This window comes from Hyla sarda, chromosome 1, assembly GCF_029499605.1.
Source record: "Hyla sarda isolate aHylSar1 chromosome 1, aHylSar1.hap1, whole genome shotgun sequence".
NCBI lineage: Eukaryota > Metazoa > Chordata > Amphibia > Anura > Hylidae > Hyla > Hyla sarda.
Window position 1 is genome coordinate 85,535,374 of NC_079189.1, and position 21,306 is coordinate 85,556,679.

At 43.9% G+C, this 21,306-nt stretch overlaps 1 protein-coding gene across 1 annotated transcript in view; it reads right to left on the reverse strand.

Moving 5' to 3' along the window:
* The window catches only part of BEND4 (BEN domain containing 4), a 139,036-nt gene that overhangs the window by 71,445 nt on the left and 46,285 nt on the right, over nt 1-21,306 (reverse strand). The window contains 3 exon segments of the mRNA XM_056557173.1: nt 529-620; nt 6,406-6,779; nt 6,781-6,964. Of these exon segments, the coding sequence (XP_056413148.1) occupies nt 529-620; nt 6,406-6,779; nt 6,781-6,964 (650 nt within the window).

Consider the following 21,306-nt stretch of genomic DNA (forward strand, 5'->3'; position numbering starts at 1 on the left):
GACATGAATAGAGGGGGCGTGGCATGACCCTTTGGATAGGGGATGAAATGTTTTTGCCCGGAATACCCCTTTAATATTTCTTTCTAGTTATTTCATTTCTATTGTTTTCTGAGTGACAAAGCATTCTATAATGTTATACACCGATAGACGGTTGATCTATCATAAGGCGACGATAATCTTTACTTCTTTAGTATATGTATATCATTTCTAATATACTTAAAAGCCGGACTTTCCCTTCTGCGCCATAATATGTGAACTATACAAACATTTTGCATGCACAAAAAGCGATTTTGATGGTTGGCTATAATAATATCTTATTATAACATATTTAGGTAGCCTTTTGATTCTATGCTGTGTTAAACAATGCATCATATTTATTTTATTAGGATATTTTGGTAAATTGTTATTCTTTGTTTAAAAATTCCAAAAACATTCTATTGTAATGGCTTATCCCAAACCAAATCAGAATTCTCTGTTACATTATGTCCTAAGCGGTTCCCACTATATAGAAGGTTTTAGGTACATTACCTCAGAAGGTTGCTCTATGGGTTGTGGTATAACCAACTGGTTGTGGTGTTGAAGAACTGTCTTCAGATAGTCTAACACTGTCTGGCATGGCACTGTAAAAGACAAAGACGTCAAAAACATCAGGCCCTGCAAACATTATAAAACAAGAAATTCGGAGACAAATTGTCACTTTTCTTCCGGAACATTGTGGAATCTGGTCATCTCCTGAAGGCCTTAAGTGTAGTTAATAAACTTTTCCGTCTCCCTTAAAGTAAAGGAGGCAATCTTAAACAGATTTAATTCCCGTTAAAAGTCTGCATTTAATTTTTATTCTCGTTTTCTAATGAAATGCAAATGAGGCCATTATATCCTTAATTAGATTCATTCCAGATGGTTAATGTTTCGAGATTGAGCATGAAGTTAAAGTCACTCTTAAATCTGACCTCAGTGACATATTTTCATGGTTTCACGACAAGTGGAGGTTTCTTCTAATGCCACCATGAGATTTGCAAACAATGTCAATAATTCACAAAAAGCAATTGTATGAAAGTCAAAAAAGTACTAAACTTTCTCACAATGATATTCTCATATTATTTCATATCTTTCATGAATATTTTAACAATATAAACAATATACATCCCTCTGCATTCCAATAAAACAATGGGTTTCCAATTAAATTGGATCAGACACAAAGGGACAAGTTAATGAAACATGTTCCCCGTGACTGAAGTTGCGGCTCCTGCTGCTGATAATGGCTATCATCCAGATATTCGGACACCTGTATAAATGACTTGCATCTTATATCGGTCTTGGTAGGTGTTTGTTTCAGTGTGTCTTCACTGAGCCACAGGGGGACATGACTTGGGAATTGTATTTTTTATTCAGGTATAGTTGAATTCTCTCTACCCTTTTTTAAAAGTGACAACTAATAAGTGCCAATATTTATTTTGGAGTCATGCCCAGATCTAACTTTATGGTAAATCTATTTAGAATGTGGCAGTAACGGTAGCAAACACTGTACAGTACTATACATGATTCATTCTACACTTCCTAGATGGTAAATGGGATTAACATGTAGGGGCACAGTAATGTAGGCATACTGTATGTCCCAGCTGTCACTGCTGCTGGGTCTTTGCTTTGCTTCCCCAGCCCCCCACCACCAGGCCCAGACACTGTTTTCCTTCTGCTGTCTTTTCTGTGGCTGCAGTTTCTGGTCTTTTATGTAGGGTGTGTGTGCAAGATCTTTCTGCGGTTTATAGGGCCAGCTTGAGCACTCCTAATGTATCCACCTATTCCTGCCTGGTACTACATAATTAAAGGAATATGTAAAACAAAAAAGGACAATGCGCCCGTCTATGTGCCGTTACTCCCAACCAACAAGGTAAGGTAATCATGAAGAGGAAATGTGCTCACCTGGTAGTGTTATGCTTAGAGCATAACATCTACAGCTGCTTCAAGAGCCCAACTGGTGTGGGTCAATGGACGTGGTGTGCTGCCTGGATCCTCCCGTCTGGCAGGACGGTCTGTGTAGAGTGATCGATGTGGAAAATAGGAGATCCTGGTGTGGCGCTCACCCGTGCGGCAGGAATGGATATCGGAAACCGATGGTAAAAATAAGTGGAATTTATTCAGGATATAAAACGGGACTACGCGTTACGAAGGGACACTCTCCCCTCTTCCTCAGGTCCAATCCCTCAGGATTGGACCTGAGGAAAAGGGAAGCGTGTCCCTTCGTAACGCGTAGTCCCGTTTTATATCCTGAATAAATTCCACTTATTTTTACCATCGGTTTCCGATATCCATTCCTGCCACACAGGTGAGCGCCACACCAGGATCGCCTATTTTCCACATCGATCACTCTACATATTTAAAGGGGTACTCTGGTAGGAAACTTTTTTATATATCAACTGGCTCCAGAAAGTTAAACAGATTTGTAAATTACTTCTATAAAAAAATCCTTATCCTTCCAGTACTTATCAGCTGCTGTATACTACAGAGGAAGTTGAGTTGTTCTTTTCTGTCTGACCACAGTGCTCTCTGCTAACACCTCTGTCTGTGTAAGGAACTGTCCAGTGTAAGACACTGGACAGTTAGCAAACCTCATAGCAAACCTATCCTGCTCTGGACAGTTCCTGACATGGACAGAGGTATCAGCAGAGAGCATTGTGGTCAGACTTTAAAGAACTACACAACTTCCTCTGTAGTATACAGCAGCTGATAAGTAGTGGAAGGATTAAGATGATTTTATTTACAAATCTGTTTAACTTTCTGGCACTAGTTGATTTGAAAAAAAAAAATTAGTTTTCCACTTGAGTACCCTTTTAAGGCTGCTCTGTCTAATTACCTCTGCCTGAAAAGTAGTATCGGTTTCCTTAATACGGGTGTGTGTTCCTGACCTGCTATCATGTACCTGACCTCTGCCTGTTTACCTGATGTTTCCTCTGCCTGAACCCTGTGTACAAGCTGATCCTCCTGTTACTTGCTTTGGACCACTGAATCTGAACTTGTGCCATCTGTCATTACTCATCTGCCTGTACCTGACTCCAAACCTCTACCACCTACCATGACTCTACCTGGACCTGGCTTAACTACCTGGCTATCAGCCTTTTTCCTTTAGCCTGTTTCTCAGTACTTGGCACCTGGGTTGTCTTGGCCAGTTGCTAACCACACCAGGACCACTCTCAGGGTAGTGACCTGGTGCCATCTAGCAGCTATGTCCAGCTTCTACATCCTGGAGCAGGATAAAGAGAGAAAGTGTAAGGCTAGGTTCACACTGTGGAATTTCTGCCGGAGATCAGGCCGGCAGCATTAGGACCACACGGACTGCATTGCCATCCCCATAGATGTCAATGCATTTCTGAGCAGATCTCACAAAAGATCCACCCAGAAATGCATTGCTGTCTAGGAGGATGGCAATACAGTCCATGCGGTCTTAGTGCCGCCGGTTAAATCTCTGGCAGAAATTCTGCCCAGAGATTCTGTAGTGTTAACCTAGCCTAAGGGTGCGTTCACACTGAGTAATTCAAGAGGAATTTACTCAAGTAATTCCTCTTGAATTCTCCTCTCCAAATTAATGCACATCTCCTCTGCCCATTGACTTTAATGTTTTTTCTGCTGTCCTGTTCACACTGCGGAAATTCCGCTAGCAGAATTCCGACACTGAATTCCGTTCCGCTTGAAGAAAGAGCATGTTCAAGTGGAATCCGCGAGCAGAATCCAATAGAAGTCAATGGTAACAAAAAATTCTGCCCAACATCGTTTTCAAGCGGAATTCAAGCGGAATTCAGAAAAGTAGATTAAATAGCCTCCTCCTTCATCCCTCTTCATTTCCGCATGGAAATTCCGCTCGAATTCCACTTGATGGAGAAGACAACCATTTCCTGACCGAAATTATTCCTTGTGAATTCCTCAGTGTGAACGCACCCTAAAGGGTACTTAGACTCCACTCACAAGTTTGACTTAAAATCAAACCGTTTGGGTGTCACAGTCACACTGAGGATTGGCAATGCTATGCTACTCTCTCCTTGGCATTATAAATAGGGGAATATGTTTTGGCACACAGAAGAGGGGGCTGACACACTTACAATGAGGAAACTGGAGATCTTTGCAACACTGGAGCAGTAAAAGAATGTTCTGATCCATGAAGGAGCTGATAGGCAAGATGGAGTAATGTTCTAGAAGAAAAGATGTGAGGGAGGAGTCTAATATATAAAGAATACTCTGCTGTTTAAATGAGACTGCGGAATCATATTTAAGTCAATGTACAGTAATTATGGCAAAATTGAATTACTGGCACAATTCTTCAGCATAATTCCGTACGGAAATTCCGTCATGTGAACATACCCTTACTGTCAAAATATAATAGCTGCTGTTCTCAACCTGAAGACCCTTAGTGATTAGTGTTTTCAATGGACCCTATTAACAAGTAGGGGTTATCCAAAGTAGAGAACCCCTTGAAACTGTATAGAACAATAGAAACATAAAACAAAATCTTATAATATTTAGTGCTGCAAAATCTGCCATTCAGAACAAAACTTTGATCAGAAATCATGAAAATGCAAGGGTATATTGTTATTTGCTGAAATTACAGCTGTCTGCTGATGTGCCCTACTTCTCCCTGGTGACATGACAAATTTTTGTGCTTTATGCATGTGGCGATCAATAGAGCATTGCAGTGCTATCAGAGTTCAGTATAAAATCTGGAATATTCCATTTATCAATTTCATGAGCTACTGAGACAAGCAAGACAAAGAAAATCCATAGGTAACCAGAGAATAACAGCACTCTAAACAACAGATCAGGGTTATCATTATTAGAATCAAATGTCTACTGCCCGAAATACTAAGCTGCAGGATGACTGCTTATGGTCTCCGCCAGTAAATACATATATTGAAATATATCCTTAACTTAATATTTTCCTTGAGTTTTGAGCCAAAACTCAGTAGTTAACTCTTACCTTAAAATTGGTATTCTCATGTCATGCATTTTTACCACTGCCAAATAATATGCCGTAAATGCCTGATAGGTGTGGGGCCAATCTCTTGCATCAACGACTATCAGAAGAATAGCAGCTGGCCACAGTGTTCATAAAGGAAATTTGATAAAGGGGAATTCCGGCTCTATACATCTTATCCTTTGGATAGGGGATAAGATGTATACATTCCGGAATACCCCTTTAACATGGATCCCCCATTCTTACAATATGTCATTGTCCTAGCAGTGGTACTTGTGTGTATCAGGATATTCCATAAATGCTTTAAGAAGGGAATACTACTTTCAGGCAGCAGCTGCATTTAATGTAGAATAGAGCAACGCAGACTATATATATATATATATATGTATATGTATATATATATATATATATATATATATATAAAGGACAAATATTATGTTTAACAGATATGCTGGGACTGAGAGGATAATGTTTCTCCTTAATGAAAGCACCAACAAATGACCTCTAATGCTCTAAAGTAGGGATCGACCGATTATCGGTTTGGCCGATATTATCGGCCGATATTCACGATTTTGGACATTATCGATATCAGCAATTACCTTGCCGATATGCAGATAATGCCCCACCCCGCCGCCGCTGCCCCATTGCCTCCCCATACCCGCTTTTATAATTACCTGTTCCCGGGGCCCGAGGTCCACACTACTTCTGGCTCCTGCGACATGCTGCGTGCTGCGCAATGACAAGTGACGTCCTCAACGCGACGTCACCGTCAGTGCGCACAGCGACATCTCAGGACGCCGCCGGAGCCAGAAGTAGCGCGGACCCCGGGAACAGGTAACTATAAAACCGGGGATGGGGGAGGCAATGGGGCAGCGGCGGTGGTGGTTGGACTAGGGAGAACCCCAGGACAGGCAGGGGGAGAGAAGCGGGTGGCGGCGGCGGTCTCTGACCCCGCAAAAGCTGCTGCAGTTTATTGATCCTTGATCTGCAGTGGCTTCTGCGAGGCCGGGTGGGGGGAAATAGCCGATAACTTACACCAGAATATCGTTATAAGTTATCGGCCTGAAAGGTCACAGATTATCGTTATCGGCCCTAAAAAAAAAAATCGATCCCTACTCTAAAGGATAGAAAGCAATTACACAGTGAATGGGACAAAAATGCAGTGCCATTCTGATCGTCAGGAATCCTATAGGCCAGATCCCCAATAACCAATCATTGATGGCATATACTTAGGCCAATAAAGTTTAGTTCCTGGAGGACACCTTACATTTCTTTGTTTGGGCTGTAAATGTTTTAATGAATGTACTATAGTACACAGCAAACCCTCACCTGACTCTTAACATGTAATTGTAGATAGTGGTAGACACAACCTTGACTTTGGACAACTGTTTAATCACACTGATGGCTAAACATCATAATAACATACAAGGAAAGCTGTAAAATACCTGGTATACTTTCTAATTTCCTTCTGAGCTCCTCATTCTCTTGCTGTAGACAGATGACTTCTTGTTCTAGCTCCTGACACCTTGGACAGTAGCCTTCTTCTTCGTCGTCCTCTTCCTCTTCTGGAAGTGTTGAAGAAGATGGGTGGCCATGTGATTCAGAGGTTGCAGGAGATGCCCATCCACCCATTGTGTGCACTGGAGAAGACGAAAGCACATCCATGTCTGTCAAGTGACCATAATCACTTGACGATGAGGTATTACGAGCAGGAAAGCTGCCAGCCAATAGGTAGTTTTGGAGTGAATCTGTGAAGACCCTCAAAAATGCTGAGGTCTGTTGCTTTTTTTGAATGAACTGCATTTCTACATCTGGTTTGTTGACTGTGAAAGACTTTACTATACTGACATTGCTCTGACCGCTCACTGTAACCACTATTTTCCTGTTTCACACATGACACCAGAGACTGGGAAGGCTTGGAGTCCATAAGTTTTCCTCCACAGTTCAACAGGCTGAGTACTCTGCTACACTGCTGGGCAAAGGCATCAAGAATCATTCGGCTCTCTGTAAAACAGAACAAAAATAGTAACAAAAATGGTACAAAAGCATCAAGGAAAAAAAAAAAAAAGGACCGCATGGGCCCATTCCCTCATCACCTTACAGAATTACCCATTGTTTATACTGACAAGAAGCACACGCTATTACCGCAATGTAGTTAATTGCTTATGTTCTTATTGATTAGCATAATTAACAATAGCATGTATTAACTGCAAGGAAATCTCAATGTACCCTATCTTAACTTCCTTCAAGAAACCTCAGATTAATTCTTTCAACTTATAAGTAGTATATGCATTACAAAGTAAATGCACTTTTTCTATTCAAAAGAACGATAATAGAACTCTGTAGGAGAAAGGAATAGAAATGATCATACATAACATTTCATCTATTGAGTGTCACGTCAAATAAAACCTGGTTCCAAAGAGACAGACTGAGTGTTCCTCCAACTCTTCTTTTAATACCCTCAGCTCCTGCTGACAATAACTTGGTATAGATACCCACTCTGTCCCAACTAAAATTGGCCATACACATTAAGGTCCCCATATACTTTAGTATCAATTCAGTCATTCAGCCATACCGATGACTTCTGCGGGGCACGTCAACTTTCTAAAGAGCATGGGGGCCTCCCAACTCTTCCCTGACAGAAGCCGCCAGAGCTGTTTGGCTTTAGAATCAGTACCCGACCTTGTAACAGCAACGGGGAGGCTAATTATACCCTGTGAAAATTAGCGTGAAACAGTTGCCAATAGCAACCAATCAGATTTTCCCAGATTCATATTCTTTATCATACAGTACATTGTGTTAAATTGTTAAACCAGTGGTGGAATGGGAAAACTAAATACATTTGAAAATACACTGTGTGAACCTTGCCTGCTTAGTCATGGGAAATCACAACTACTTGGAAAATCTCTTTAAAGGGGTACTCCGGCGCTAGACATCTTATCCCCTATCCAATGATGATGTGCAGTAATGATGGCGGGGTGCCGCAGTGGCGATCCCCGGGGTCCACAGCAGCTGGACCGCGGCGATCTAACATCTTATCCCCTATCCTTTGGATAGGGGATAAGATGCCAGGGGCGGAGTACCCCTTTAAGAGTACATGCACACGTGCATATTTTGCTGCAGGTTTTCTGCTGCTTATTTTTCTACCCATTGACTTTCTTGGATAAGACAATTAGTAGCGGAAAATCTGCAGAGAGATTTTCCAAGAAGTTGTCATTTCCCAAGATTAAACCAGACAACCAACCAAGGTTTACCAGACAACTAGTTTAAAAAAGCCATAAAAAATTTTGTGCAGTGCTCTCATTTTTGAACAAAACACAGGAAGTCGCAAATTTCAACGCTTTTTCATCAAAACCTACACAAAAACCATTAATAAATTCCCCCTTGATGCTCCATTTGAAGGCAAGACAGTGAAATTCACAACAGAACAAATATATTTAGCACAATTTACTTCATACAATACATTTATCTATTCATTCCTTTATATCATTGGTGTTATTATCCTAAATATATGAAGATGCGCTTTAAAAATGAGTTCTGATGTCCATATCTATAACACATTTACACCTTCAGAGATATATTTAAGCAATCTATTTCATATCCATCTACCGTATTTTTCGTCCTATAGAACGCACCGGCGTATAAGACGCACCCAATTTATAGGTGCAAAAATCTAAAAAAAATAAAGATTTTGAACCCAATAGTGGTCTTCAACCTGCGGACCTCCAGATGTTGCAAGACTACAACTCCCAGCATGCCCGGACAGCCGTTGGCTGTCAGGGCATGCTGGGAGTTGTAGTTTTGCAACATCTGGAGGTCTGCAGATTGAAGACCACTGCATAGGAGGTAATACTCACGTGTCCCCGCCGCTCCGGACCCGTCACCGCTGCCCTGGATGTCGCTCCATCGCTGTCGCCGCGTCCCCGTTGCTCCGGAACGTCTCTGCTGCCGGCCGGGTATCCTCGCTCTCCATCGCCGCCAACACGTCGTTACGCACGCCGACGCACGTACGTGACGATGTGATGACGAGGAAGGAGAGCGCCGGCCATACAGGGGATCCCTGAACGGAGAAGACACCGATGAGGCAGGTAAGGTCCCTCCCGATGTCCTGTAAGCACTAACCCGGCTATTCAGTCGGGCTGTTCGGGACCGCCGCGGTGAAATCGCGGCGGTCCCGAACAGCCCGACTGAACAGCCGGGTTAGTGTCACTTTCGCTTCAGATGCGGCGGTCAGCTTTGATCGCCGCGTCTGAAGGGTTAATACAGGGCATCACCGCAATCAGTGATGTCTTGTATTAGCCAGGGGTCCTGGCCGTTGATGGCCGCAGGGACCGCCGCGATAGGGGTGTATTCTCCGTATAAGACGCACCGACTTTTCCCCCCCAGTTTTGGGGAAGAAAAAGTGCGTCTTATACGGCGGAAAATACGGTATATTAAATATCTATATTGAATATCTATCTATCTATAGTATATGAACTTTGCACACATTTATTTCAGAGAGGTATTTACATGGAAAAGCGTTTGTATGTAAATCTGTCAGATGTGATGTAAAGAAGTAATTGCTTTCCCTTGAACTGGGCTTTTTCTGTACAATCTGCATTGGAAAGCATACATTTTACATATTCTGTACATTAGCTCAAGATTTTTTCCTTTGATACTACTAGAAAAATAAATAAGCATAAGCATAAAATGCACTTGGAGTTCTAGTGATCTAAACCAAGGACCATGTTTTATGCTAAGAAAATCTATTCTTATGCTTCCTCTTCTTTATAATGTTTGCAAATATTTGATTTATCTTGGGTTAGCAACTGCAGGGAGGTTCAAAAGCCATTTGCTTTACTAATGCAGAATTGAGTAATCGGCAAATATTCTATGTATGACGGCATTCAATGTAACTAGGCATTTTTAACCCTTATGTATTACTAACCTAAACCATTTTCAAATATTTGATGTTAGGAATTTAACACAGCATTTAACAGGTTATTTAACCCCTTAAGGACCCAGCCCATTTCAGCTTAAGGACCCGGCCATTTTTTGCACATCTGACCACTGTCACTTTAAGCATTAATAACTCTGGGATGCTTTTACCTTTCATTCTGATTCCGAGATTGTTTTTTCGTGACATATTCTACTTTATGTTAGTGGTAAAATGTCATAGATACTTGCATCATTTCTTGGTGAAAAATTCCAAAAATTTAGCTTTTTTTTTTTTTACTTTGAAACTCTCTGCTTATAAGGAAAATGAATATTCCAAATAAATTATATATTGATTCACATATACAATATGTCTACTTTCTGTTTGCATCATAAAGTTGACATGTTTTTACTTTTGGAAGACATCAGAGGGCTTCAAAGTATAACAGCAGGTTTCCAATTTTTCACAAAATTTTCACAATCGAAAATTTCAGTTTTAAATTGGATTTGAAGGGCCTTCTTATAGGAAATACCACATAAATGACTCCATTATAAAAACAGCACCCCTCAAAGTATTCAAAATGACATTCACCCTTTAGGTGTTTAACAGGAATAGCAGCAAATTTTTTTACACTGGCACGTTCTTGTAGACTCAGTTTTTGAATTTTTACAAGGGGTAAAAGGAGAGATATCTTCCTAGAATTTGTAGCCCAATTTCTCTTGAGTAAGGAAATACCTCATATGTGTATGTCAAGTGCTCTGTGGGTGCACTAGAGGGCTCAGAAGGGAAGGAGCGACAGTGGGATTTTGGAGAGTTTTTATTTCTGAAATGTTTTTTTGGGGGCATGTCACATTTAAGAAGCCCCTATGGTGCCAGAACAGCAAACCCCCCCACATGGCATACTATTTTAGAAACTACACCCCTCAAGGAATGTAACAAGGGGTACAGTAAGCCTTAACACCCCACATGTGTTTGAAGACTGTGTTAATTTTTTTTCCCACTAAAATGGTAGTTTCCCCCCAAATTTTACATTTTTACAAGTGGTAATAGGAAAGTATGGAAATACCCCATGTGTGGACGTCAACTTCTCTTCTGGCGCACTACAATGCTCAGAAGAGAAGGAGTCACATTTGTCTTTTGGAAAGGTAATTTAGCTGAAATGGTTTTAGGGGGGGTATGTCGCATTTAGGAAGCCCCTATGGTGCCAGAACAGCAAAACAAAAAAACAAAAAAAACACATGGCATGCTATTTTGGAAACTTCACCTCTCAAGGAATGTAACAAGGGGTACAGTGAGCCTTAACACCCCACACGTGTTTGACACATTTACGCTAAAGTTGAATGTGTAAATGAAAAATTAGATTTTTTTTCACTAAAATGCTGGTGTTACCCCAAATTTTTCATTTTCACAAGGGGTAATAGTAATAGTAGAAAAAGACTCCTAAAATTTGTAACCCCATTTCTTCTGAGTATGGAAATACCCTATATGTGGATGTAAAGTGCTCTGCGGGCGAACTACAATGCTCAGAAGAGAAGGAGTGCCATTGAACTTTTGGAGAGAGAATTTGATTGGAATAGAAGTCCCCCGACTTCACAATTTTGGAAACTACACCCCTCACAGAATTTAATAAGGGGTGTAGTGAGCATTTACACCCCACTGGCGTTTGTCAGATCTTTGGAACAGAGGGCTGTTCACGGACCACTGTTCCAAAAATCTGTCAGACACCTGTGGGTTCTAAATGCTCACTTTACCCCTTATTAAATTCTGTAAGGGGTGTAGTTTCCAAAATGGGGTCACATGTGAGGGGGGGGGCACTGTTCTGACACTATGGGGGCTTTGTAAACACAAATGGCCTTCCATTTCGCATACATTCTCTCTCCAAAATCCCAATGGCGCTCCTTCTCTTATGAGCATTGTAGTTCGCCCGCATAGCACTTTACATTCACATATTTTCACATCCAACTTTAACAAAAATCCGTAAAACACCTGTGGGGTGTTAAGGCTCACTATACCCCTTGCTACATTCCGTGAGGGGTGTAGTTTCCAAAATGGGATCACATGTGGGTATTCATTGTTTTGCGTTTATGTCAGAACCGCTGTAAAATCAGCCACCCCTGTACAAATCACCAATTTAGACCTCAAATGTACATAGTGCGCTCTCACTCCTGAGCCCTGTTGTGCACCCACAGAGCATTTTACACCCAAATATTGGGTATTTCCGTACTCAGGAGAAATTGCGTTACAAATTTGGGCTTTTTTTTTTCTTCCTTTTACTGCTAGTGAAAATTAAAAGTATGGGGCAACACCAGCATGTTAGTGTAATTTTAATTTTCATAAGGGGTAAAAGGAGAAAAAGCCCCCCAAAATTTGTAACGCTATTTCTCCGGAGTAGGTAAATACCCCATATGTGGCCCTAAACTGTTTCCTTGAAATACGACAGGGCTCCAAAGTGAGAGAGCGCCATTCGCATTTGAGGCCTATTTTGGGGATTTGCATCCGCCACCAAAATACCCTACGGCAGTGTTTCCCAAACAGGGCGTCTCCAGCTGTTGCAAAACTCCCAGCATGCCTTGACAGTCAGTGGCTGTCCGGCAATACTGGGAGTTGTTGTTTTTCAACAGCTGGAGGCTCCGTTTTGGAAACAGTGTTAAAGACATTTTTTTTTATATTCGGGGGGTGGGGGGGGGGGGGGGGGGGGGGGGGGATTGTATTGGGGTATGTGTATATGTAGTGTTTTAATTTTTATTTTGTGTACTGTAGTGTAGTGTTTTTAGATTACATTCAAACGGTCGGGTTTACAGTGAGTTTCTTGCGGTGAGTTTGGGCTGCGGCGGAAAATTTGCCGCATCTCAAGCTTGTAGCAGAAAACTCTGGGGACGTGGGGGGTTGGGCAAACCTTTAGCTGTCGCAAAAATTGACAGTCAAAGGGCATGCTGAGAGTTGTAGTTTTGCAACAGCTAGAGGCACACAGCTACAACTCCCAGCATGCCCTTTGGTAGTCTGTGCATGCTGGGAGTTGTAGTTATGCAACAGCTGGATGCACACTTTTTCATAGAAAAAATGCGCCTCCAGCTTTTGCATAACTACAACCTCCAGCATGCACAGACTACCAAAGGGAATGCTGGGAGTTGTAATTGGAACTCCAGCTGTTGCAAAAGTACAACTCCCAGCATGCCCTTTGGCTGTGCATACTGAGAGTTGTTGCTAAGCAACAGCAGGAGGTGAACAGGCCTCACCTCCTGCAGTATCCTGCCGTCTGCACTGTCGAGACCATCGCCAATGCTGCCACCGATCCTGCCACCGGCACCGCAGCCGCCGCTCCTGAGGGGACCCCTGCCGAACCAGGGAAAGGTAGGAGACCCCCGCTGGCCCTGATCGCCGCCCAGCAGGACAGTGATTAATCGGTTGTTCCGTCCGATCAATCACGTGATTGTAAGGTTCTAACCGTGCTGGGTAAGGGTGAATGGGGCTGTCTCGGACACCCTTTTTTTCCGGGTCACGGGGTCACCAGAGACCCGACTGACCCGGAATCGCCGCAATTCGCCGGTCTGAATTGACCCCCCTGGGCATTTGCACGGGATGCCTGCTGATAGATATCAGCAGTCATCCCGGTCCTGTCCCCACCTGGCACGCAGTGGGGACCGAAATTCCCATGGGTGTACAGGTACGCCCTGGGTCCTTAAGTACCAGGAAGACAAGGCATACCCATACGCCCTGAGTCCTTAAAGGGGTACTCCGGTGCTTAGACATTGTTACGCCGAGCGCTCCGGGTCCCCGCTCCTCCCAGGAGCGCTCGCAGCGTTCTCTCATTCGCAGCGCCCCGGTCAGACCTGCTGACCGGGTGCACTGCGATATTACTCCCAGCCGGGATGCGATTCGCGATGCGGGACGCGCCCGCTCGCAATGCGCATCTCGGCTCCCGTACCTGCTCCTTAGGGCGCGCGCGCGCCGGGTCTCTGCGATTTAAAGGGCCACTGCGCCACTGATTGGCGCAGCAGGCCTAATCAGTATCCTCACCTGTGCACTCCCTACTTATACCTCACTTCCCCTGCACTCCCTCGCCGGATCTTGTTGCCATTGTGCCAGTGAAAGCGTTTCCTTGTGTGTTCCTAGCCTGTGTTCCAGACCTCCTGCCGTTGCCCCTGACTATGATCCTTGCTGCCTGCCCTGACCTTCTGCTACGTCCGACCTTGCTTTTGTCTACTCCCTTGTACCGCGCTTATCTCAGCAGTCAGAGAGGTTGAGCCGTTGCCGGTGGATACGACCTGGTTGCTACCGCCGCTGCAAGACCATCCCGATTTGCGGCGGGCTCTGGTGAATACCAGTAGCAACTTAGAACAGGTCCACCGACACGGTCCACACCAATCCCTCTCTGGCACAGAGGATCCACCTCCAGCTAGCCGAATCGTGACAGTAGATCCGGCCATGGATCCCGCTGAGGTCCCGCTGCCAGTTGTCGCCGACCTCACCACGGTGGTCGCCCAGCAGTCGCAACAGATAGCGCAACAAGGCCACCAGCTGTCTCAACTGACAGTGATGCTACAGCAGCTACTACCACAGCTTCAGCAATCATCTCCTCCGCCAGCTCCTGCACCTCCTCCGCAGCGAGTGGCCGCTTCCAGCCTCCGATTATCCTTGCCGGATAAATTTGATGGGGACTCTGTCTGTGCCCGGGATAAGACTCCTCGCCAGAAGCCTGCTGGTCTCCTTCATCCTCTGCCTGTTCCTGAACAACCTTGGTCACAGATTGGTATGGACTTTATTACTGACTTGCCTTTATCCCGTGGCAACACAGTTGTTTGGGTGGTCGTTGATCGATTCTCCAAGATGGCACATTTTATCCCTCTTCCAGGCCTTCCTTCGGCGCCTCAGTTGGCAAAGCAATTTTTTATACACATTTTTCGCCTTCACGGGTTGCCCACGCATATCGTCTCGGATAGAGGCGTTCAATTTGTGTCTAAATTCTGGAGGACCCTCTGTAAGCAGCTCAAGATCAAATTAAACTTCTCTTCTTCTTATCATCCCCAATCCAATGGGCAAGTAGAAAGAATTAATCAGGTCCTGGGTGACTATTTGCGACATTTTGTTTCCTCCCGCCAGGATGACTGGGCAGATCTTCTACCATGGGCCGAATTCTCATACAACTTCAGAGTCTCCGAATCTTCTGCTAAATCCCCATTCTTCGTGGTGTACGGCCGTCACCCTCTTCCTCCCCTCCCTACTCCCATGCCCTCTGGTTTGCCCGCTGTTGATGAAGTGACTCGAGACCTTTCCACCATATGGAAAGAAACCCAAAATTCTCTTTTACAGGCTTCATCCCGGATGAAAAAATTTGCCGATAAGAAAAGAAGAACTCCCCCCATTTTTGCTCCCGGAGACAAGGTATGGCTCTCCGCTAAGTATGTCCGCTTTCGTGTCCCCAGTTATAAACTGGGACCACGCTATCTTGGTCCTTTCAAAATCAAGTGCAAGATCAACCCAGTCTCTTACAAACTCCTTCTTCCTCCTTCTCTCCGTATTCCCAATGCCTTCCATGTCTCTCTCCTTAAACCACTCATCCTTAACCGCTTCTCTCCCAAAGTTGTTTCTCCCACTCCAGTTTCCGGTTCATCTGACGTCTTTTCGGTGAAGGAGATTCTAGCATCCAAGACGGTCAGAGGTAAAAGATTCTTCTTGGTTGACTGGGAGAATTGTGGCCCAGAGGAGAGATCTTGGGAACCTGAGGACAACATCCTGGACAAAAGTCTTATCCTCAGGTTCTCAGGCTCCAAGAAGAGGGGGAGACCCAAGGGGGGTGGGGGTACTGTTACGCCGAGCGCTCCGGGTCCCCGCTCCTCCCCGGAGCGATCGCAGCGTTCTCTCATTCGCAGCGCCCCGGTCAGACCTGCTGACCGGGTGCGCTGCGATATTACTCCCAGCCGGGATGCGATTCGCGATGCGGGACGCGCCCGCTCGCGATGCGCATCTCGGCTCCCGTACCTGACCCGTTCCCCGTCTGTGTTGTCCCGGCGCGCGCGGCCCCGCTCCTTAGGGCGCGCGCGCCGGGTCTCTGCGATTTAAAGGGCCACTGCGCCACTGATTGGCGCAGCAGGCCTAATCAGTATCCTCACCTGTGCACTCCCTACTTATACCTCACTTCCCCTGCACTCCCTCGCCGGATCTTGTTGCCATTGTGCCACTGAAAGCATTTCCTTGTGTGTTCCTAGCCTGTGTTCCAGACCTCCTGCCGTTGCCCCTGACTACGATCCTTGCTGCCTGCCCTGACCTTCTGCTACGTCCGACCTTGCTTTTGTCTACTCCCTTGTACCGCGCTTATCTCAGCAGTCAGAGAGGTTGAGCCGTTGCCGGTGGATACGACCTGGTTGCTACCGCCGCTGCAAGACCATCCCGCTTTGCAGCGGGCTCTGGTGAGTAGCAACTTAGAACCAGTCCACCGACACGGTCCACGCCAATCCCTCTCTGGCACAGAGGATCCACCTCCAGCTAGCCGAATCGTGACAGACATCTTATCCCCTATCCAAAGGATAGGGGATAAGATGCCTGATCGCAGGAGTCCCACCGCTGGGGACCCCCGGGATCATGCACGCGGCACCCCGTTTGTAATCAGTCTACGGAGCATGTTCGCTCCGGGACGGATTACCGGTGACTACAGGGCGGGCGGCGTGTGACGTCATGCCCCGCCCCATGTGATGTCACGCTCCGCCCCTCAATGCAAGCCTACAGGAGGGGGCGTGATAGCTGTCACCGGAGTACCCCTTTAAGGGGTTAAAGGGGTACTCCACTGGAAAACATTTTTTTTAAATCAACTGGTGCCAGAAAGTTAAACATATTTGTAAATTAAAAATTACTTCTATTTAAAAATCTTAACCTTTCCAGTACTTATCAGCTGCTGTATGCTCCCAAGGAAGTTCTATTCTTTTTGAATTTCCTTTCTGACTGACCACAGTACTCTCTGCTGACACCTCTGTCCATTTTAGGAACTGTCCAGAGTACAAGCAAATCCCCATAGCAAACCTATCCTGCTCAGGACAGTTCCTAAAATGGACAGTGGTTTCAGCAAAGACCACTGTGGTCAGACAGATAAGAAATGCAAAAAAAAATAGAACTTCCTGTGGACCATACAGCAGCTGATAAGTACTGGAAGGGTTAAGATTTTTAAATAGAATTCATTTACAAATCTGTTTAACTTTCTGGCACCAGTTGATTTAACAAAAAATGCTTCCTAATAGAGTACCCCTTTAAGCCTCAGGCAAGGAATGATACCAATGTTACTGCAGTATTTGATTTGTCGTCTATTATAGAGGTTGTATGAGATCAGATAAACATGGCTGCTTTCTTCCAGAAACAGTTACTCTCTTTTCCAAACGCTGTTTGTGGTACTGCAGCTCAGCCACAGTCAAGTGAATTCGGACAAGTTGCAATGCCAGACACAACCTACTTGCATTGTCTCAGAAAGAATACAGCCATGTTTTTCTCGCTATATTCAACCTCTTATATGGGTTTTCTGGGGATAAAATAATAATAATAATAAATAATAATAATGATAACATGGCTGGGGGGAGTGTAAAAAATAAAAAAGAAGCTATACTCACCTCACTCGATCCCCTGCAACTGTCGGTCTCATCACTACTTTCTGGTTACTGTCACTCTTCCTGCCCACAAGAAATGCCCCACTACACAGCCAATCACTGATTAGTTGCCTAGGCAGTTCCTGCGTCGATGACCTATCACAGGGAGAATCGGTGATGAACAGGGTTCACAAGCCATCTGACAGACAGCTACAGGGGATTATGGAAGGTGAGTATTACTTTTTTTTTAGCTTTACACCAGGCATATACAATTTACATTTTGTTTTTACTTCCTGAACAACCCCTTTAAAGTTAACCCTAAATGCCAAAAACAACAAAACCAGTGAGCTTGCTCTAGACTGTACAAAATCCTTGGTTATTACATTTCTACATTGACCAAGTGTAGATGCTGGCACCTATAGTGTTTTATTTTTTTCTTTTTAGGTAATTTTAGTATTTGGTCATTAAGAAAGATTTTTGAGCCTTTTTTCTCTATAGGAGACATCTCTCAAGACACTTTTTTTTATTCCCCGTAAGTGCCCGCTATTGGGAGTTTCTACTATACTACAATTTCTGTGATATAAAAAAAAAAGTTTATGTTCTATAACTAGAGGAACATTAATTTCAGACTCCTGTCTATATAACCCACAGAGCAGTGCAGACAGCTCTCACACCTATCATTACTGGACTTGATCCCATTACACAAACCCATTAGACAAAATGTAGCTATCATAGGTTACCTGCTAATAATGAACACACAGAGTGTCACACTTTAAGCCTATACTAATTATACAGAAAATTATTGTCAGCGCTAAAGTTAACCAATGTGTTTATTATATAATATTTCTGCAAGTCACTAAATTACAGAACAAAGACAACATCATTAGATGGCAGAACCAGACTATTTCATTTGCATTACACCAAAGCTTTATGTTGCTGAAGCAATTAAGGATCCATTTTGCAGAACATGAAACAGTAAATGGAGCGCACACATCTCCCAGCAGTTCAGCTAATACCTATACCACTTATACAATGAAAGAGAACAGGCCGGGTGTCTCAGAGACATTATCTGACACCAAAATCCCAAGTCAGTAGTTTGACAGGGGACTCCCATCGCTTTTATGACCTGCAGGGAAATCCTGCTCTTTTGACTATCATTTTGTAATATCATGTTTACACCCAACAGCATACTGGACATGATAACAGAGTTGGGTACTCAGGCTCTAAGGAGACGTCTGAAGCCCCCCTCTCTGAAAATGTGAATAGAGAAGAAGATCTGAGAAAAACTCCACAAAGACCAAACAATGATCAATTTTCTATGGGCCTGGTACTACTGGAATGTCTTTCAGGACTCTGAAAACAAGAAACTGGGACATGCTCCCTTTCACCGCCTCCCCTTCTTTGCTTTCTTTTCCCTTACTTCTTTCCCTTTCCCTCTCATTTTCTTCTTAACTTAAATTCTTTAATTCCCTGCCCTATATTATAGGTTGTATGATTCTCATTTTTATCTATTTTTTATTTCCTAAATTCCTATATATAAAGCCTTAAACAAAAAAAGAATTGGGTAGACTCTGTCAGGACAGTAATACACTTACACTAATAGATGAGCTCTTGGTGGAGTACTGCAAGGAACTAAGGAGATGTTTAGGGCATGAGGGGTATTGCAGCTGTAACTACTTAAAAAAGGGAGAATTACAGTCTTGACAACTGTGAGAGCAAACATACCACTACTGTGGCCACTAGGGTAGGGAAGAGATATGGCTATGGTTTTTAGGTTTTCCTTCACCAGGTGCACACATAACCCTGTTTCATAAATACCTGGTCATGGCAGAGTGTATTTTTGGCACCCCGCTACCTTCTGCACTCATAAGCTCAGTCCCATGCCTCATTTATAACCCCCAGCTACACCCCTAGATAAATAGGGGAGGAAAGACCACCCCCATTTGAAGGCTACCCCAGTACTGTGATTAATGAGATAGGTGTGTGTGCCGACTACTGTAAGGTCAAACCATCGCCTTAAATACAAGAAAGTCATAATTCTGAGAATGAATGGGATAAGGTACATTGTATGTGTGTGTTTGGGGGCTGCAGTGACTACAGAGGGGCCTAATGCTATGAATACTGGAGAAGGGTTTAGACAGGGTTGATGACCAGATGTCTGGTGTGGATCTGGCAACAGAAAACAGTGATCAGCTAAATATGACGGAAGAAGTGTACATGGTTGGACCGAATGCTTTGCAGTGGTTCTCAGGGATATCCCTAGTCTATGACTATTTGTGTTCTTAGGCAAACTAAAAAGGGTTTTCCCAACCTTCGCCTAAGAAACGTCATCATTTTTAATATTCCCCTTTCCATGCGGAGAGACAAGGTTCTTCTGCGCAGCACCAGGGATGTTAGTCACACCAACGTCAGTACCTTCCCATACTGTTCCCATTCCATTTATAGATATTGTGATTTCATGCTTTCTCTTAACCATCTGCAGTAACTACACTGAAAACAGCAACTTATTAGCATTTGCTAAAAGTCCTGGAACTTCCAATTAAGTGTTTATGGCTTCCAATGAAATCACTCATGAAATTTTATCACCATAACAAGCAAAATCACTCACATCTTTTATGATATCATTCTACCAAATTTAATTTAAGCACAGAATTCAAAATCCAATATTAACTTAATACGGCATAGAAACAAAGCAGCCTACGGAATGACAAATCATCTGATCAGCACTACACAGCCAGGCTCCTCGTAATAAACTCGATGCACCGTCCACTTCAGAAAGCCCTTGTAAATGATAAATACGAGGCACCCTAATGAATGTAGACAGCTTTCTCCCTATGTTCCCCCCCCCCCCAATAAACCAAAACCATACAGGTAGATTAATGGGAATCAAGCACCATATATAACCATATATAACACTGCTTAGGCCGCAGAGCGGTGACGCGGGCTGTCAATCACACCAGGGGGGCGTCACTATGGCCGGAGCAACAGGACCTGGTAAGTATAGCTCCCTGCCCAGACTACTTATGGGGTGGCAAGGGAGAACGTCATATCCTCACCATCCATGGGGCAAAAATGTGTTGTCAAGTGTTATATATGGTAATATCTAGTGCTTGGTTCCCTTTAATAGTTTTTTTTTTTTTGGAACTAATCCTAATAGTATGGATGTGTGACCATAGGGACTTATATGTAACATGTGAATATATAGCTGAATTTAGTTATTTACACAAAAAAAGCATATCAAAAAATATTTAAACTTTCTCTAAAGCAGGGCTTGACAAATCCCAGGCACCAATTTCATAGTGGCACTTAAATTTGTCATCCATCCATCTTTAAAAAAAAAAGAACAAAAAAAAAAAACTGTTTTCTTTACCTCCACCTCCGTTCCTGCGCTGATCCCCCGTCCAGAGAGAGGTTGGCGCTTTGGTGTTACATGAGCAGCAGATTCCTGCAGCCAATCAGCGGCCTTGGTGGTCACGCTCCGCATACAGGAGTAGGAGTGCAGGAACAGAGGCAAAGGTAAGTAAAACAGTTTAATGTTTATTTATTTATTTATTTATTTTTTTAAAGGAGAAATCCATTGAAAATAAACTTATCGTCTTATCAGTAGCTGATTGCGGGGGGAGGGGGGGGGGGGGTTCGACCAATGGAACCCCCCGAAATCTCCTGTGCAGGCCTCGACGCTCAGTGAGGAGCGAGTGCTGCAGGCGGAAGGCGCTCCATTAATTTCTATGGGAGCGCTGAAAAGACCCGAGTACAGCACTCTAGCATCAACGGCAATCCCATAGAAATGAATGGCAACGGTAGACGACACACGTTCCCCCCCACGATCAGCTACCTATCCCCTATCCTTTATATAGTTTTCG